The 18923-nt window shown below is 41.1% G+C and overlaps 1 protein-coding gene across 1 annotated transcript in view; it reads left to right on the plus strand.

The window, feature by feature from the left end:
* The window catches only part of LOC311245919 (uncharacterized protein), a gene marked incomplete at its 3' end in the record, with an annotated part of 63874 nt that extends 48642 nt beyond the window's left edge, over positions 1-15232 (plus strand). Inside the window, exons 5-8 of the mRNA XM_084335943.1 lie at positions 3955-4186; positions 14148-14317; positions 14450-14486; positions 15210-15232. Coding sequence (XP_084192069.1) covers positions 3955-4186; positions 14148-14317; positions 14450-14486; positions 15210-15232 — 462 coding nt within the window. The remainder of the gene's footprint in view (positions 1-3954; positions 4187-14147; positions 14318-14449; positions 14487-15209) is intronic.
* Positions 15233-18923: the final 3691 nt, after the last annotated feature.

An 18923-nucleotide genomic window follows, 5' to 3' on the forward strand; every position in this document is an offset into this window, starting at 1 on the left:
TACAAAATGATACAAAGATTTTATCTGTCACCCAGGAAACTCTGTCAAATAAAAATATTACAAAGTCCTCTATGTGCTTTATGTCCGCAAAAAGTTATAGGAACATACATACATATGATGTGGGAATGTCCAGGAGTACTCGCTTTTTGGGCCAAGGTTGCATTATTTCTCACTAACATAACAGAGATAAACATACCTTGTTTGCCACACATTTTATTATTAAATGATGATTCATCTCTAAAATTAACACCTCACAAAAAGAGAGTGTTTCTGGCCGGTTTAACGGCAGCAAAGAAAATGCTCGTAATGAGATGGAAACCACCCCATAGTCTCAATATTTACCGTTGGAAACTGTCCTTCTACGAAGTATTGAGATTAGAGGCATCCAGTGCTAGAGCACAGGGAGCAAGGACAGAATCAATCCAAATATTACTTACCGCGGCCCAGAAGGTAAAATCAGTACTCCACTAGGTTGAACACTTGTACCTGGACACCAGAGAATGAACAAAAATCATGTTGCTGTTGTTTCCATTTATCTTTTCCTTTTCTGTTTACTGCTATAATTTGTTGTGGTTGTTTCTAAATTGTATTGTATTTTTCCCTATTACTTGGTTATCTAACAAACATAATTATGATTTCTTTTCTAATTAAGAGTATCCTATACATGTATGCATCAAGGTTTCCCCCTCTCCTAAAATGTCTATGCAAACCCGGGGGGCTGGGAGTGGGGTTAAGAAGCGACCTGGGCTGTCTCGCAGCCACAGGACCGCCAGAACGGAGGAAAGGACTGTCACAACTGCAACAGGCAGGCTACACAGTATATGAATATACTGACGGACAATATATACTGAAAAGACACTTTGTATGCCACTGTGTGAATTAATATGAAATGCTGATGTGAATGTCCTTCCTCTGAACTTGTTTTAAAAAAAGACAAAATAAAAAGTTGGTCACAAAAAAAAAAAAAAAAATGTAATCAAATTTTTTTTTATTTTTTTTTAGTATTTATAAGCTCCGACGTCATCGGTACTGCTATCGGTACTCGAGAAATTATGGAGTTTTTTTTTTTGAGGGATTTAAACGTCGCAAACTAATCTTGTTGGCCGTTTTCTATCTCTCCTCCCTCGGTCTCTCTCTGCCTGCGCGAGCGGGCTGTGCTCTTACACTCACTCACACACACACAGGTGCTGCCGAGTACAGACAGCTCTGCTCTCGACAGCACCCGTGTGTGTGTGTGTGTGTGTGAGTGTGAGTGTAAGAGCACAGCCCGCTCGCGCAGGCAGAGAGAGACCGAGGGAGGAGAGATAGAAAACGGCCAACAAGATTAGTTTGCGACGTTTAAATTCCTCAAAAAAAGTCTGGGTCTATTTTACTAAAGTCGATGCTGACAACGCTCGTTGCCACAAGTGCAACAAGACATTTTCCAGTAATGTATAAGCGCTGGTACTTGTCAATGTGGCTGGCGGGGAGCAGCTAACGTTATAGCTCCGAGTAGAATAATGGCCGACAATCCGGAGGTAAATAAACGAACGAGAGCTTCTGATTGGTGGTAAGAAGAAGAGGTGGGTGCAAGCGGAGGGACGTTATTGGCAGATCGACTGTCTGCCTCCGAATGTAACGTGACTACGTCACAGCCAAGAAAGGGAGCGCTGGATTTGTGTAAAACTCCCTGTTCCTAAACCACACGCTGTCAGTCATACCACAGTACTGGCAAAACGGGAGGAGGCTATAATAAAAACAAGCGCCCTTCATCCAAATCCACCCACAACGGATTTCTTTTAACCAAAACATTTATTATATATTATCGGAGCTATTAATAACGTTATCGGGTTTATCGGGATGACGTCATAATTGCTGATATCGGCCCGATAATTATCGGCCCGATAATTATCGTGCATCCCTAGTTCAAATGTGAACGGTACCCATCCCTACTGAACACACAACTGCAGGGCAAGGGCATTTTTGCTCATGAAATGCATAGCCATGTGAAAGCCTTCATGACAAAGTTGCAATTAATTTCAAGGCAACTAGGCAGCAACAATCTCAAACACATGAAAACCCTGAAAGAAGTCAAACCATCAGCTGATCACCGGCACAGGTGCTCATCCATGTTGGGAGCACTGCATGATGCATTTTCAAGGCGTTTTCAAGATTTCAAAAAGGTTGAGGATGAAATGCAGCTGGTTTCCTCTCCCTTTACCTGCAGTGTTGATAGTGCACCCACTGATGTTCAGCTTGAACTCATTGACCTGCAGTCTGATTCACTACTGAAAGAGCACTTTAAGTCAGCATCACTGCTAGAGTTCTACTCTGCTCTCAAGGAGGAGAACTTTCCAAACATGAGGAGACATGCTCAGAAGATGTTGGTTCTCTTTGGATCCACCTATATGTGAACAGACATTCTCAGTCATGACGTTTACCAAGTCCAGGTACAGATCCTCTCTCACTGATGAACATCTGGCAGCTGTGCTTCGCATCTCCACCTCAGACATGCAACCTGACTTTGATGGACTTGTTAAAGCTCAACAGAGACTGGATTTATCACACTGAATGAAAAAAAAAAAGAGCTGAAGAACACTAAAATGTGGAAATATAACAAGTGAAATGGGACACTTGATATTTTTTTTTCTTTTTTTTGCACAGTTCTGAAAACATTAAATGTTTAATATAGGCATGTAAAGTAAAAAAGGCTACTGGGACACTTTTCTTTACACAGTTCAGTGACATGTCTTGTTTATTTAGGCTATAAGATGATGTGATGTATTTAGAAAGCTAAGAAAATCCTTGTTTCAATAGTATATGAAACTCAAAATAATATATTTATTTTATATTTTATATATATAAATTTGTATAGCACTTTTTCATACATGCCCTTTGTTATTAATGTTTCACATTTTGTTTATCATTTTGGAAATAAATTCTATTTGAATAAATGATATTTTTGAAAGCTAACCTCACCTTTTAATTGCCAAATAATAACATACACTCTTACCAATGTCAAAACAATGCCATTTACTGCTTTTTATATAGAAATAAAATGTATATTATGCATAATTGAGTTTGGAATTTTGGCCCGGCCCTCCAACATATTTTCAGTTGCTCATTCGGCCCCCCTGGAAAAATAATTGCCCACCCCTGCTAGAGACGGTGATACATGCCTTTGTCACCACTCGTCTCGACTATTGCAATGCCCTCTACACAGGCATCGACAAATCCCTGCTTCGCCGCCTACGTCTCGACTATTGCAATGCCCTCTACACAGGCATTGACAAATCCCTGCTTCGCCGCCTACTACGCAGCCACGCGCCTCCTCACCAAAACAAAAAAACATGAGCACATCAGCCCAGTTCTGGCCTCGCTCCACTGGCTGCCTGTTCGCTTTAGAATAGAAATTAAATTAGCCCTAAATGTTTTTAAATCACTAAATGGCACGGCTCCTCCCTATCTATCTCAGCTCTTGCACCGCTACACCCCCCACCGATCCCTCAGATCAGCTGACCAGCTGCTATTGGTGGTGCCTAGAACTAGGCTCAAGACTAGGGGAGACAGCCTTCTCCACCGCAGCGCCTAGACTGTGGAATAGCCTCCTCCTCAACATACGGGCCGCCCAGACCGTGCTGGTTTTTAAATCACTTTTAAAAACCTACCTGTTCTTACTGTGTTTTTAATTTTATATCTTGCATCATATTATTTTGTTAAGACTGTTGAAAGAAACAGGCAAAAAGTTATCTTAATTCATGATCTTGATCTGATAAACATTACAAACGAATGATCAATAGGCTACTCTACTCTGAGTTTTCAATTACCGCCCTTGGAGCAGATTCACTGTTAGATCACATCAACAACAAAATTTGGAGCATACATTTATTTTTTTTTACTTGAGAAATATAAACTGAACGAATGCAAAACACACAAGATCTGAACTCTTCATTGGTGTACTTCTCTCTTCTCCAGGTACAATTACTGCATTGCTCCCCAACGACAAGCAGAGATATGAACGAGTCAAGGCCTCACTGCTGTGACCAGTGTGGAAAGACCTTCACCAGAAAGTCCCCTTTTCTAATACACCAGCGCATTCATACAGGAGAGAAGCCTTTCTACTGTGACCAATGTGGAACACGCTTCAGTACCGCTGGAGGCTTAAAGGAACACCAGCGCATTCATACAGGAGAGAAGCCTTTCTACTGTGACCAATGTGGAACACGCTTCAGTATCGCTGGAGACTTAAAGAAACACCAGCGCATTCATACAGGAGAGAAGCCTTACCACTGTGACCAGTGTGAGAAGAGCTTCAGTCTATCTGGACACTTACAAGCACACCAGCGCATTCATACAGGAGAGAAGCCCTACCACTGCGACCAATGTGAGAAGAGCTACAGTCAATCTGGCACCTTAAAGATACACCAGCGTATTCATACAGGAGAGAAGCCTTACCACTGTGACCAGTGTGAGAAGAGCTTCAGTAGATATGACCACTTAAAGAAACACCAGTACATTCATACAGGAGACAAGCCTTACTACTGTCACCAGTGTGAGAAGAGCTTCAGTAGATATGACCACTTAAAGAAACACCAGCGCACTAAGAAACACCAGCGTAATCATACATGAGAGAAGCCTTACCACTGTGACCAGTGTGAGAAGAGCTTCAGTCAATTTGGCAGCTTAAAGACACACCAGCGCCATCATACAGGAGAGAAGCCTTACCACTGACCAGTGTGAGAAGAGCTTCAGTAACTCTGGAGACTACAGTGCTGTAAATACTGAGCTTGGCAAAACTGGTTTTAGTTATGTCCCGTACAAATGACATCACGTCATAAATCAACCTCTCCAGACTGTCTGACAAAGTTATCGTTTTTTTCTCAAACGTATTCAAGTATAAACATCATAACCATGCCACAACAGCAGTTATAATGTATATTATCATCAATATGTTAGTTTACCAATAGGTTAAAGTGTTATTAGTGCGATTTTAGTATTTGTTTTTGTGTTTTGGTCACGAAAGTCTGCCATTTTGAAAGATTTACCATCAGTAATTGTAGTTTTGTTTATGCCATTTTGAAGAGGACATCAAGAGCTTTCAATGAGCGTTGGAATTTTTCAGAAACACGCAAGGGGTTCTGTATGAATTTTTTTAATATCTCTTATTACTCGGGATAATATACCACAAAACGTAACGTTATTGGCATATATTGGAGCACAGTTAGTTTGTCTCCCCTATTTTTAGCATTTAGCAACAATCAGATACAGTAGATTTCATTACCTGTTCTTATGCACGCCTGGTGATACTAAATCCAAAATTGAACTTGGGCATTTGAAAGGTAAGATTTGGCACAATCCATAAATGTTTGAATTGGCTATAATAAGGTCATTTATAAGCCTGCTATTCTATATTCTATAATATTATTTCAAATTGCATTGGTCCGGATGGGAGAATTCAAAAACCTGTTTAATCATCTTCCCTTTATTCATTTCCTTAGATATTGATGTGATTAATTTTGATGTAAAGCATGTAATTAATTAGATCAGCCCTAAATCATATACATTATTTTGTAGACCTGAATGTTTGTGAGCTTATTATTGAGGACATAGATTTTGCTGTGGGTGTGATCCAATCTAAAAACAAGAGATCTGTCAGTGTTTTGTACTCTGCATCAAGAGATCTGTCAGTGTGTTGTACTCTGCATCAAGAGATCTGTCAGTGTTTTGTACTCTGCATCAAGAGATCTGTCAGTGTTTAATGATTTAAATGTAACTTTACTATGAGGCTATATTTAGTGTCTATATCTAACAATTTTTTTCACAGGATTTTTCTAAGTACAATAAAACATTTTTAAAAGTATTTGTGTTCAGTGTGCCCTCTAGTGGTGAGAAGTGTACAATGTCAGTGTTGACCTGTTTTGACTTCATGTACTCTAGTTACTGGTGGTACATTCAGAGATGGTCTAGGTTGAGCAGTTTCAAGTACCTGGGAGTCCACATCACAGAGGACCTGACATGGTCAACACACATAGATGCTGTGGTGAAAAAGGTGAAACAGCGCCTCTATCACCTGAGACAGCTAAGGAAGTTCAGAGTATCGGGGAAGATACTCCACTCCTTCTGTTCCGGGGCTGTAGAGGGCATTCTGACTGGAAACATCACTGCCTGGTTTGGAAACAGCACGGCACAGGACAGGAAGGCACTCCAGAGAGTGGTGCGCTCAGCAGAGCGTACTACGGGTATTGCACTACCACCCCTGCAGGACTTATATAACAGGAGGTGCAAATCCAGAGCCTACAGAATAATGAAAGCCCCACCACCCCAACAACAGCCTGTTCAAGCTGCTGCGGTCAGGCAAGCGTCTACGTACACACGCTGCGAGAACAGAGAGACTCCGGCTCAGCTTCTTCCCCCAGGCCATCAGAACACTGAACTCTCTACCCACAAGTACACATGATCACACACACAACACATGCGGCAACCGCTAAAACAATCACTTTAAACAAAATGTCACTTTAAATAATAGAAGTCACTTTAAAGGAAGGAGGTATTGTATAGTATAGTTTAGATACATTAAGTATAAAATATGGCGGAGTAAAATTTTTATATTTTATAGTAGGAACCAGTTTCTCAGGAACTTAGCATGTCTTTTTTTATCATGCACATCTTGTGTCTTACCTATTATTATTATTTTGCCTATTTTTATTATTGTATTTTGCAGAATCGATGCAGGCATGACCACCCGCACTATATGCCCTGGTATGTATGTGACAAATAAACCTCCTGATTCTTGATTCTAGATGTGAAATGCCCAGTGGTGCCCCCACACTCTGGAGCCACATACCCCTTCTGGCCTGGAATCAGATCCTACAGCAGAATTCTACTTTCCTCTGTCTCCAAAATGCTGAGGAGGAGAAATTACCATAATGTGACATATTAGGAGCATAATGGTTTAGTAGGTGACATGTTAGAGATGTATCTGAAGTGGTATCCATTTTGTGACCACAATCACTGTTAGTTTGACTCCCGGCCGTTTTTGTTTCGGACTTTCGCCGGCGTCTTCACCAATCTGGACAACATGAACGTTCCAGTTTAATAAAACATGTATTAACTGTATTGGAGTTGTGTGGTGATCAGTCTAACCTCATCAGACCCAATTATGCTACTGTAAGAGTGAGGAGACACACGGGAGACATGAGGTCACTTCTCACCTGTTCTTTTTTTATTATGCAATTATTACCAATGGGGAAATGTTCACAATATGAATAAGAAATTGGCACAAACATCAAGTTTTCATGAAAAGGCTGTCACTTTTAGAAATGTGTTTGATGCATGAACGTTATTGTATCATTAAATCAAATCTAATTTATTTGTAAGGCCCGACAACACACGTTAATGTCCCCATGGGCCGTACACGTCTTCTTTAAACAAGTCAAGAAGAAACAGAACAATAAGTCAAGAACAGAACAAGAACACCATAAGGTCCAACAAATTTAAAATAAATGCAAATAAATGAAAGAATGCAAGCACTCCCAGACATACCCCACGCGAAGGTAAGGAAAAACTCACTAAAACCTAACAATAGGGAAAAATGCTCCACAGGCAGTGTGGGGGAGAGAAACCTTAGAAGGGCCATTCAAGGGGGGATCTCCCTTCTTAGATGTCGGCAGGGGTGTAAAAAGTACCCAGAAATTATACTTAAGTGAAAGTATGGGTACCATCTCAAAATCTGACTCAAGTAAAAGTCAAAGTATCTGGCTAAAAACACACTTGAGTAAAAGTCAAAAAGTCCTACTTTTAAATGTACTTAAGTACTAAAAAGTAAAAGTAAAAAAAAAAAAATTGAAAGGGATAGACCAGGGGTCTCAAACTCATTCCATCGTGGGCCAAGTTTTCATTTTAACTATACATTGCACCAGGTGAGTTAGTTGAAGAGGTGAGCCAATTAGTGAAATCATCAGCTGGTGTTTAGGCAAGGCTGGAATGAAACCAAGCATACACTCTGCCCACAATGGAATGTGTTCTGCGATAGACAATGCTGAAATGAAAGAACAGAGGACACTTTTTTTGCATTACAATTATTTAATGCACTTCTCCATTGAAGGTAAACTAACATGGACGGCATTCACATCACAGCATGAATAATATCACAATATTAAAAACAGAATGGTGTATCCTGAATAATATCACAATATTAACCACAGCATACTGGATTATCCTGAATAATATCACAATATTAAAGGCAGAATACTGGAGTACCCTGAATAATATCACAATATTAAAGACAGAATACTGGAGTACCCTGAATAATATCACAATATTAAAGACGGAATACTGGAGTACCCTGAATAATATCACAATATTAACCACAGCATAATGCGGATCTGACTGTCTATTCTTCTGATAGCAGGTGTTTAATCAAAGATCCCCGCTTTCTAGTGTTGCACAAGGACCAATCAGCATGGGTATGGGCGGGTTCATTTTCCATTGATGGGGATTTGATTGGCTGTTTACCTGCGGTCGCAGGATTAATAATGTTAACGTTAGTTCGGCTCGATAAACAATTAAAATATATTAATTAAAATGGTTGGACCTGTGAGATTTGTACTTTGTACTTTGTAGGTCTGCATTTTAAATGTAAGGAGTAAAAAGTATGTTTTTTTTCTCTGAAATGTAATGGAGTAAAAGTACAAAGTATACAAACCTAATAATACTCGAGTAAAGTACAAATCCCCCAAAACAGTACTTAAGTATTGTAACGAAGTACAATTACTCAAGTACTTTACACCCCTGGATGTCGGTGATAGTAGTGTTGCAGACTAACAGTTGGTAAGCATGCACTCGTGTGTAGTGAAACACAGATGAGTGCATGCAATAGCAACTGAACATTTAGAAAGATTAAACATAGAGCTGATAGCGATAGCAACTGAACATTTTGAAAGATTAAAGATAGAGCTGATAGCGAATCTATTTGAGGCACAGGGGCGGCGCAAAGAGGGTCGCATCCTCCCCGTCTTAATCACGGGACATTCAACACTCCGGTCATTGCTCCGAGACAGCCGGAGACACTTTGTTCAAGTTGAAGTTTCTTTATTAGTTGTCGTACAAAAATACAGAATACTTTTATATGAAATGCTTTTTCCTGTTCTGCTCCTGAGTGTGCTAGAACATTGTGTCAATGTTCTGATGTTATAGGAGATCATCATTTAAGATTCTCTCTGTTCTCGACCGTACTGGGAGTTTATTATTATATTATTATTATTGTTTGTTTGTTTGTTTATTAACACAGTTAAACAGAAGTAAAAACAATACATAATAAGTTATAACGATTGTGAAGGAGAAGTTAGAAGCCTAGAGGCTTATCAAGAACGTCCCCTGTTTTATAAAATCAAAAAAAATACAAAAATATGCATATTATAAAATACCAGAATACATTAAAAGATTTGTGTTAATACAAACATACATACACACAGTACATACATGCATATACTGTGTACATAATAATATATAACAACCCACCCACCTGCCTACAAACCTACCCACCCACATAACCAAATGCATACCTACATGTATGACCTGTTATCTATCTACTACTTTTGGATGAGAATTTCTTTGTAGTTTGCTTTAAAAATAAGCAGAGATGGAGATTTCCTCAGCATAGGATCAGCTGCATTCCAAAGATTGGACCCTCTATACCTCACTGAGAACTGCCTAAGTGAAGTACCACAATAAGGTATATGCAGGTCCCTGGACTGACGTGTAGCATATGAATGAACATCTGAATTAAAAGAAATAAAACTATTAAAACCATTTGGTAGATTGTGATCATGAATGCATTTGTACACAAATATACATATCTGTAAAGAATTAACCTCAGACACAGTCAGAATGTTTAGTTTCTTGAAAAGAGGAGCAGATGGTTCAAATCGATCTGAGAGGGTTGCCAGTCTAACAAATCTTTTTTGAAGTAAAATAATTTTTTGAAGATGAGATGAATGAGTGCTAGCCCAAATTATGTTACAATAAGATATGTAAGGAAAGATAAGACTATAATACAGGATTAAAAAACAACTTCTATTTATCAATGAACACACCTTCCTAATTATACCTACTGACTTCATTGCTTTTTTACAAACATGATCAATGTGTTTTTTCCAATTTAGTTTATCATCAACTAGGATCCCTAAAAACTATATGAGGCACAGGGGCGGCGCAAAGAGGGTCGCATCCTCCCCGTCTTAATCACGGGACATTCAACACTCCGGTCATTGCTCCGAGACAGCCGGAGACACTTTGTTCAAGTTGAAGTTTCTTTATTAGTTGTCGTACAAAAATACAGAATACTTTTATATGAAATGCTTTTTCCTGTTCTGCTCCTGAGTGTGCTAGAACATTGTGTCAATGTTCTGATGTTATAGGAGATCATCATTTAAGATTCTCTCTGTTCTCGACCGTACTGGGAGTTTATTATTATATTATTATTATAATGTTAATATCTTGGGTTGCCTACTTCTGGGGGAAATCTAACATGTTAATTAGGGACAGTGGCTCGGAGGTAGGGCAGTTGTCTTGTAATCTGCAGGTTCCCGGTTAGATTCCCGCTCTCCGGCAGTCGAAGTTTGTTTGTTTGTTTGTTTGTTTGTTTAATGATCCCCATTAGTCTCCACCATAGTGAGGACTATTCTTCCTGGGGTCCGTGCAAATATACAAACATACAACATATACTGCAGCATACTCAACACAAACAGTAAAAAAGTATTTTGAAATAAGAATACAAATATAAAACAATTAAAATCGAAGGGTTGTGTATGCTGCAATTAAATGTTTAACCCTTTCACTACCACACTTTCATTGCGAAAATACAGAAGGTTAACCCTTTCACTGTCGCACAACAAATGGTTAACCCTTTCACTACCACACTACGGACGGTTAACCGTCTGTAGTGTGGTAGTGAAAGGGTTAACCGTCTGTAGTGTGGTAGTGAAAGGGTTAACCTTCTGTAGTGTGGTAGTGAAAGGGTTAAACATTTAATTAAAACAATTAAAAACAAGAGCTCAATGTATCAATACAATTCAGGTTAGATTTAGTCTGATTTCCTTCTTGATAACTGCTTCGCTAAGTTTATTTTTGAACCCAGATCTTTTTTACCCGCTACAGTAAGATGTTGTGGGAGCTTATTCCAATATACAATGGCTCTATATACCACAGTTCTTTTTAAGTACATTGGTTCTAGGCAGAGGTAGTGTAAAGCAACAGCTTAAGGCCTGTCTGGTATTATAGCTATGTCCATCATTAATGGGTGTTAGTTGTGAAAACAAGCTAAAGGGTCTCTGTGAGGAATGTATGTTTTTTAGGTACAGAACCAGGCTGCATGCCACTCTGTCCTCCACCTTCATCCATGACAGCCTGGCATGCAGACCGTCCACACTACTGATGGAACAGTGAAGTATCCATGACAGCCTGGCATGCAGACCATCCACACTACTGACAGAACAGTGAAGTATCCATGACAGCCTGGCATGCAGACCATCCACACTACTGATGGAACAGTGAAGTATCCATGACAGCCTGGCATGCAGACCATCCACACTACTGATGGTACAGTGAAGTATCCATGACAGCCTGGCATGCAGACCATCCACACTACTGATGGAACAGTGAAGTATCCATGACAGCCTGGCATGCAGACCATCCACACTACTGATGGTAGTGAAGTATCCATGACAGCCTGGCATGCAGACCATCCACACTACTGATGGAACAGTGAAGTATCCATGACAGCCTGGCATGCAGACCATCCACACTACTGACAGAACAGTGAAGTATCCATGACAGCCTGGCATGCAGACCATCCACACTACTGATGGAACAGTGAAGTATCCATGACAGCCTGGCATGCAGACCATCCACACTACTGATGGTACAGTGAAGTATCCAATTCAACACTGGCCCCTGTAAATATCCTAACCCAACCCCCTCCAATGTACAGTCATTTACCTAGTATGGTTTTGTCAATAGTTCAATGTACAATTGTGTTTGTTTGTACAGTGTCTCCTCCCCCCCCCCCTCAATGTACAGTGTTACTTGTTTATACAGTGTGCCCCCCGCCCCCCCCCCCCCCCCAACCACCTCCAATGTAAATTACCCAGTATGGTTGTCAATATCCCAATGTACCCAACCCCCCCCACCCAACCTCCTCCAATGTACAGTTTCTACGTCAAATGTATATACTCCCTTTTCTTGACTCCTTCTGTATCACAAACAGTACTGTATTTGCAAATCTGGTATGTCATAAATGTATAGATGTAGCAGTACTGACTATCTGTATGTCATGTATGTCATATATGTCTATATGAATTGAAAATGGGGAACCCTGATGGAAACAAGACAAACGTCTTTCTCAGGTCTGCATCCCCTTAACAATTGTATGTATTGAGCCGTACTGTATTGTACCCATTCTGCAATCTGTTAAATAAAGTTTTCATTCATTCATTCATTCATCCATGACAGCCTGGCATGCAGACCATCCACACTACTGACAGAACAGTGAAGTACTAAACGAGCAGTTCTGTTTTGAGTGAGCTGAAGTTTAGCAAGTTCTTGTTTCGATGCACTAGACCAGATTGTTGGACAGTAGTTTGACTATACTATAGATTGTGTAACTAGTTTAGTTTAGTCAAATAGGAGATAGCACTCCTTCTAATCATGGAGAGGCATTTACTCATTTTCACTACAACATTATTACTATGAGTGGACCATGATAGTGTTTCATCAATCGTGACCCAACAATGTGGCTTCTTTAACCTGCTCAACGGCAGCACCCTGTAATGGAGGCACAGCTTCTGATCTGTCCTGAGAGCATGTTTGGAGCCCAGAACCATGCATTCTGTTTTTGAAACATTCAGCTTCAATTAGTTTCCTATGACCCGTTCAGAGACCAGCATTAACTCTTGTTGAAGCAGCTTGTTAACTTGGTCATTGTTCTCTGCAGATACATTCATACATAGTTGTATCATCTGCATACATCACCATTCCTGCATTTTCTGATACATACAAAATTTGAGAATAAAGGTGGACCGAGGCAGCTTCCCTGTGGAACACCACACTGAAGTGTTTCAATATTTGAAAAGGTACCATTAAAAATAACACATGGTCTTCTGTTAAATAAGTAACTCCTCATGAAATCAGTAGCAGAGTCTTTAAATCCATAAAACGAAAGGTTATCCTATAACCTAGTTATATGAATACTGGCTGAGCGTCTCGCTCTTCGCCATAATGAGATATCTCTTATCTCCTAGCACCTACTGTGCTCATGAACAAACAATTGCACCCATGCACGTGACCAGGCCACGCCCCAGCGTCCTGCTATAAGACACTGGACATGGTCACACTCCCCCTTCCTCGGAAAAAAAAGTTTCCAACATTGAGAACCCAACCAAGGGACCTCAGGGCGCTAAGAGCGAGATGCTCAGCCAGTATTCATATAACTAGGTTATAGGATAACCTTTCGTTATATTATCATACTGGCCAATCGCGTCTCGCTCTTCGCCATAATGAGATATGGGGCAGAGCAGACGCGTGGCCCGACATTGAAAAATGGAGGAGAAAAAGTGGGATGCAGGCCAGATAAAGACTTTCGTCTTGTTTACATCAGGGTCCCCCATTTTCAATTCATCATGACATTTATGACATACACGACATACAAATATACAGTACTGTAAAAATCAAGACTACAAACATCACAAAACAAACTGGTCAGACTACTGCTTGACCTTACTCCTAAAACACACCTCACCCCAGCCCATTTTGACAAACTAGGATGGCTTAGAGTAGACGACAGAGTACAAAAACTTGCAATGGGCCTGGTCTACAAGATACACTACACCACTAAGGTACCCATGTACATGTCGAGGTACTTCCCAAAGGTCAGTGAATACCATGCACGACCACAACACCAGAGGGAGTTCCACAAATCATGTGCAACCCAGATTTGGCTAAAACATGGGACTTGACACATTTTGCAATTATGCCACATCAATGTGGAACGCCCTACCCACAGCCGTAAAGAAATGTGAATCCCTACCCACCTTCAAAACCGCTCTCAAATAGCACCTACAGGAGGCTGCAATTCGAAACTGTCCGAACACCCCCTCCTGTTGTAATCACAGCAGGGGCCTTCCTCATTCCTCCTCATCATCCCTTCACATCCTCCACACACCTTCTTCACTCCTCCTCATCCTCTCCCACACCCTCGCACGCCGCCAGCTCTCCACTCAACACAGCTGTCACCCATCCCCTCATCAACACAGCTGTCACTCATCCACTCATCAGCCAGAAGGTACTTCAGCTACCGGATCCGGTCTCCTCGTCGTGGGAGTGTTAAACTACCTTCCAAGTAAGAAGACTGAACCTAAACCTTGCTGTACTCATTGCTATTTCCTGTTCTAACCCTTGTTCTCTGTGTGCCCAGGACCTCCTGTTCCAGCACCTAGCGAGTGTTTACATGAGTGAGTGGGGTGGTGGGTTAGGGCTGAGCAAATGGCCTGCTTTTAAAAGACACTTTATGTAGGATATTTTAGAGAAATAAAAAAGTAGTCCTCTTGTTATTAGTTTTATGGAGGAGATGAGGGGAGGGTGGGGGAGGGGTCGGGGGAGTTCTTATAGGCAGACTTTAATGCACAAGTGGCTCCTCTTCAAGGACCTCTCCACAAGGCAGGCTTACAGTCACATCTGAAGAGTAATTACACTGGATCTGGAGTTCTAAGAGAGGGAGGGAGGGAGGGAGGGGAGAGGGTTGATTTGTTAAACGAAAGAGTCCCTTTTTATTTTTTTATATTCCAGGGATTAAGTGATCTGAAGTTACACACAGTCTCTTCGCTGGTTGCGGGTGAGAGTGTGTTCTGTGGAGAGAGAGAGAGAGAGAGAGAGAGAGAGAGAGAGAGAGAGAGAGAGAGAGAGAGAGAGAGAGAGAGAGAGAGAGAGAGGAGAGAGAGAGAGAGAGAGAGAGAGAGAGAGAGAGAGAGAGAGAGAGAGAGAGAGAGAGAGAGAGAGCTGATATGTGAACATGACATCAGGTGCAGAATATGTCTGCTGTCTGTCAGGGTCAGGTGTGGGACTGAGACAAAGAAAAAACAGAAGAAGATTTATTTAAGAATAATAAAATGTAATCTCCGGACAAAGGAGTGCCCCTGCTCTCACCTCCCGACACAGCCTGTGTCTACCTTCTCCAGGACTGCACAAGGAGTGCACCTGAACTAACCCCCAAGAACATTTTCCATACCTGTCTGTCGCACATTCCATCTGTCAAAACTGTCTGCTTGGGAAACTACATTAAACAACCCTAAACCACTCCATTCTCTCTCCTCCTGTGTTTGCTATTGGGCTCCGCCAAAATCCCCTCCTCACACCTCCTAATGTACATTTCCCTCCCCCTCGTATGTATATATTTACTGTTAGGATCTCTGTTTAACAGTACTGTATATTTGCTTAACAGTACTGTATATTTGCATATCAAATGTAACAGTACTGTATATCTGTATGTCATGTATGTCATAAATGTCATGATTAGATTAGATGATTAGATTCGATTTTTATATCATATCTGTATGTTGTGTATGTCATAAATGTCATGAATTGAAAATGGGGGACCCTGATGTAAACAAGACGAAAGTCTAGAGCACCTACGGGAGGCTGCAACTCGAAACGGGCCACCGTAAATGTCCGACCCCCCCCAAATAGACAGTCTCCTCCCCACCGTATGTATATATTTTCTCGCACCCACCCACCCCCTCCTAATGTACAGTCTCCTCCCCATCATATGTATATATTTTCTGATAGGATCTCTGGGTAACAGTACTGTATATATTATTTGCATATCGTATATGTCACAAATGTAACAGTACTATATACCTGTATGTCATGTATGTCCCTATGAATTGTAAATGGGGGACCCTGATGTAAACAAGACAAAAGTCTTTCTCTGGTCTGCATCCCCTTAACAATTGTGTGTATTGAGCTGTACTGTACTGTACCCATTCTGCAATCTGTTAATTAAAATGTTCAATCAATCAATCAATCAATCAATCAATCAATCAACCTGTTGATCTAATGTGCCTATTGTTCAAATAAATTATTATTACGGTTTACATTCACTTTGGGACGGTTAAAATAGTATTTCGGGACGGTGGTGAAAAACGTTTGTCTGGAGCCCTGCCTGTAGATGTCAACTCTCGCTCTGACGCAGACCCGTTGAAAGAGACGACACCGTACTACAGTACTGTATTTGTAGATCTTGTATGTCATAAATGTCTGGATGTAACAGTACTGTATATCTGTATGTTGTGTATGTCGTGTATGTCATAAATGTCATGATGAATTGAAAATGGGGGACCCTGATGTAAACAAGACGAAAGTCTTTCTCTGGTCTGCATCCCCTTAACAATTGTGTGTATTGAGCTGTACTGTATTGTACCCATTCTGCAATCTGTTAATAAAAATTTCAATCAATCAATCAATCAATCAAGCAGCTCGCCTGTCATAAAATAGCATTTTCAACGCATGAATATTACACTAATTGAAGAGTTTATCGCCGGCCACTAGAGGGCAGCGTCTCACTACTATCGCTGACCGAATATGCCGTGCCCTGATCTGCCGAGCGGCCATTTTAGTTTTAATGTTATTCTTTCACTCCGCCTCGGGTCGAGACCAGCATTCACTCATTCACGTGAGATTGTTTACATTACTATTTAGTGCATATACTTGATATATCGTTATATATATGTGTGTTATGTTAGTGATGATGACATGCATGTATGTAATACGTTGTCAGCTTATCTTGCTGTATTGTTCTGTTTCAGGGTGTCGTCATCCTTGTCAATACTGAAACTGACATTGAGGAGTGTGTTTCTTCACTAATCACTGCATAACAAGTTTGGGTAGCCACTAGCCCCTTTCGTGACTGTGATGCACCGTACAACTGTCCTACCCCAGTTGTACAGTAAATGACCATGTATGGCTTTGTCAGTATTCCAACGTACAGTGTACAGTAGGCCCAGCAGGCCCACAGCTTCCATTCGTAGCTCTGCGCCATGAGCCCGCACAGCGTCGATCTCAGTCAGAAGAGATGTGATGTTGTCAAATGATTTTAGAATGACAGACACGGTGGCAAGGTGCCCTGTCCACCTCTGTTCTAGAAGGCGTTTAAGACGCACACCCTTAATGTAATGCACGGCAACTGTGGGCTTCTTGCAGAATTTGTACAACGTGCTACACACATTAAAAAAGTCCACTACAGCTGCCTCGGTTGACATCGCATGTACTACGACCAAATGTAGCTGGTGGTTCAGGCAGTGTATTTGGTATCTCACGATCCAGTGTCGGTTGCATTAGCTTCTGCATGCCACCGTGCCTCCCTGACATCACTGAAGCCCCGTCATACACCTGGCTGAGAATCTTTGATGAGTCCAATCCAACATTGTTTAGCTCAGCTAAGACTGTCTGTCAATGTCCGTGCATCACCTGCGTCAGCAGTCGCTATGGTTACCAGGCGCTCTGTCACTTCAAATGACTGCTCTACAAAACAAATGACAACAGATATATTTTCGCATCCCGTGTTCCGTCCACTTTCAATGTGAAATGCGAGTCGCCTACTTCTTCCACTATTGATTGATTGATTGAAACGTTTATTAACAGATTGCAGAATGGGTACAGTACAGTACAGCTCAATACATACAATTGTTAAGAGGATGCAGACCAGAGAAAGACTTTCGTCTTGTTTACATCAGGGTCCCCTATTTTCAATTCATCATAACATATGACATACATGACATACAGATAGACAGTGCTGCTACATCTATACATTTATGACATATCAGATTTGCAAATACAGTACTGTTTGTGATACAAAAGTGTCCAGAAAAAGAGTGTATATACATTTGACGTAGAAACTGTACATTGGAGGAGGTTGGTGGGGTTGGGGGTGGGTGGGTGGGGGCTGTACATTGGAGGTGGGTGGGGGGGGTTGGGTAGGGGGGGGGGGCACTGTACACTGTACATTGGAATACTGACAAAGCCATACTTGGTCATTTACTGTACAACTGGGTTAGGACATTTGTAGGGGCCAGTTTCGAATTGCAGTCTCCCGTAGGTGTTTTTTGAGAGTGTTTTTGAAAGTGGGTAGTGATTCACATTCCTTTACAGCTTTGGGTAGGGCATTCCACATTGATGTGGCCTAATTGCGAAACGTGTTTAGTCCCTTGTTTGAGCCGAATCTGGGTTTAACATGATTTGTGGAGCTCCCTCTGGTGTTGTGATCGTGGTATTCACTGACCTTTGGGAAGTATTTTGACATGTACATGGGTACCTTGGTCGCATAGTGTATCTTGTAGACCAGGCCCATTGCAAGTTGCTGTACTCTGTCGTCTACTCTAAGCCATCCTAGGTTGTCAAAGTGGGCAGGGGTGAGGTGGGTTCTAGGAGTCAGGTCACGCAGTAGTCTGACTAGCTTGTTTTGAGATGTTTGTAATTTGTTTTTTAGTGCCTTTGAGGTGCTTTGGTACCATGAGGTGCAAGCATAGTCGTAGTACCCTTGAATGAGTGCTCCTGCTAGAGTCTTCAGGGTATTCTTGTATACTATATACTATAGCATCAGTCACCACACTGCTAAGTTTACTTATAAGTTCATTTTGCATGTCATGACAAGTGTATGTGGCGTTTCGAGGGATAGTTTTCACTATGTCAGCCAATTCTGGGTCCTTTTTTAATTGTGTAGTCCAATAAGGACAGGAAAATACCACTTCCCCCCTCAGACATGTGAATGAATGAATGAATGAAAACTTTATTTAACAGATTGCAGAATGGGTACAATACAGTACGGCTCAATACATACAATTGTTAAGGGGATGCAGACCTGAGAAAGACGTTTGTCTTGTTTCCATCAGGGTCCC

The sequence above is a fragment of the Notolepis coatsorum genome (genome assembly GCF_963971535.1).
Source record: "Notolepis coatsorum genome assembly, chromosome: 19".
NCBI lineage: Eukaryota > Metazoa > Chordata > Actinopteri > Aulopiformes > Paralepididae > Notolepis > Notolepis coatsorum.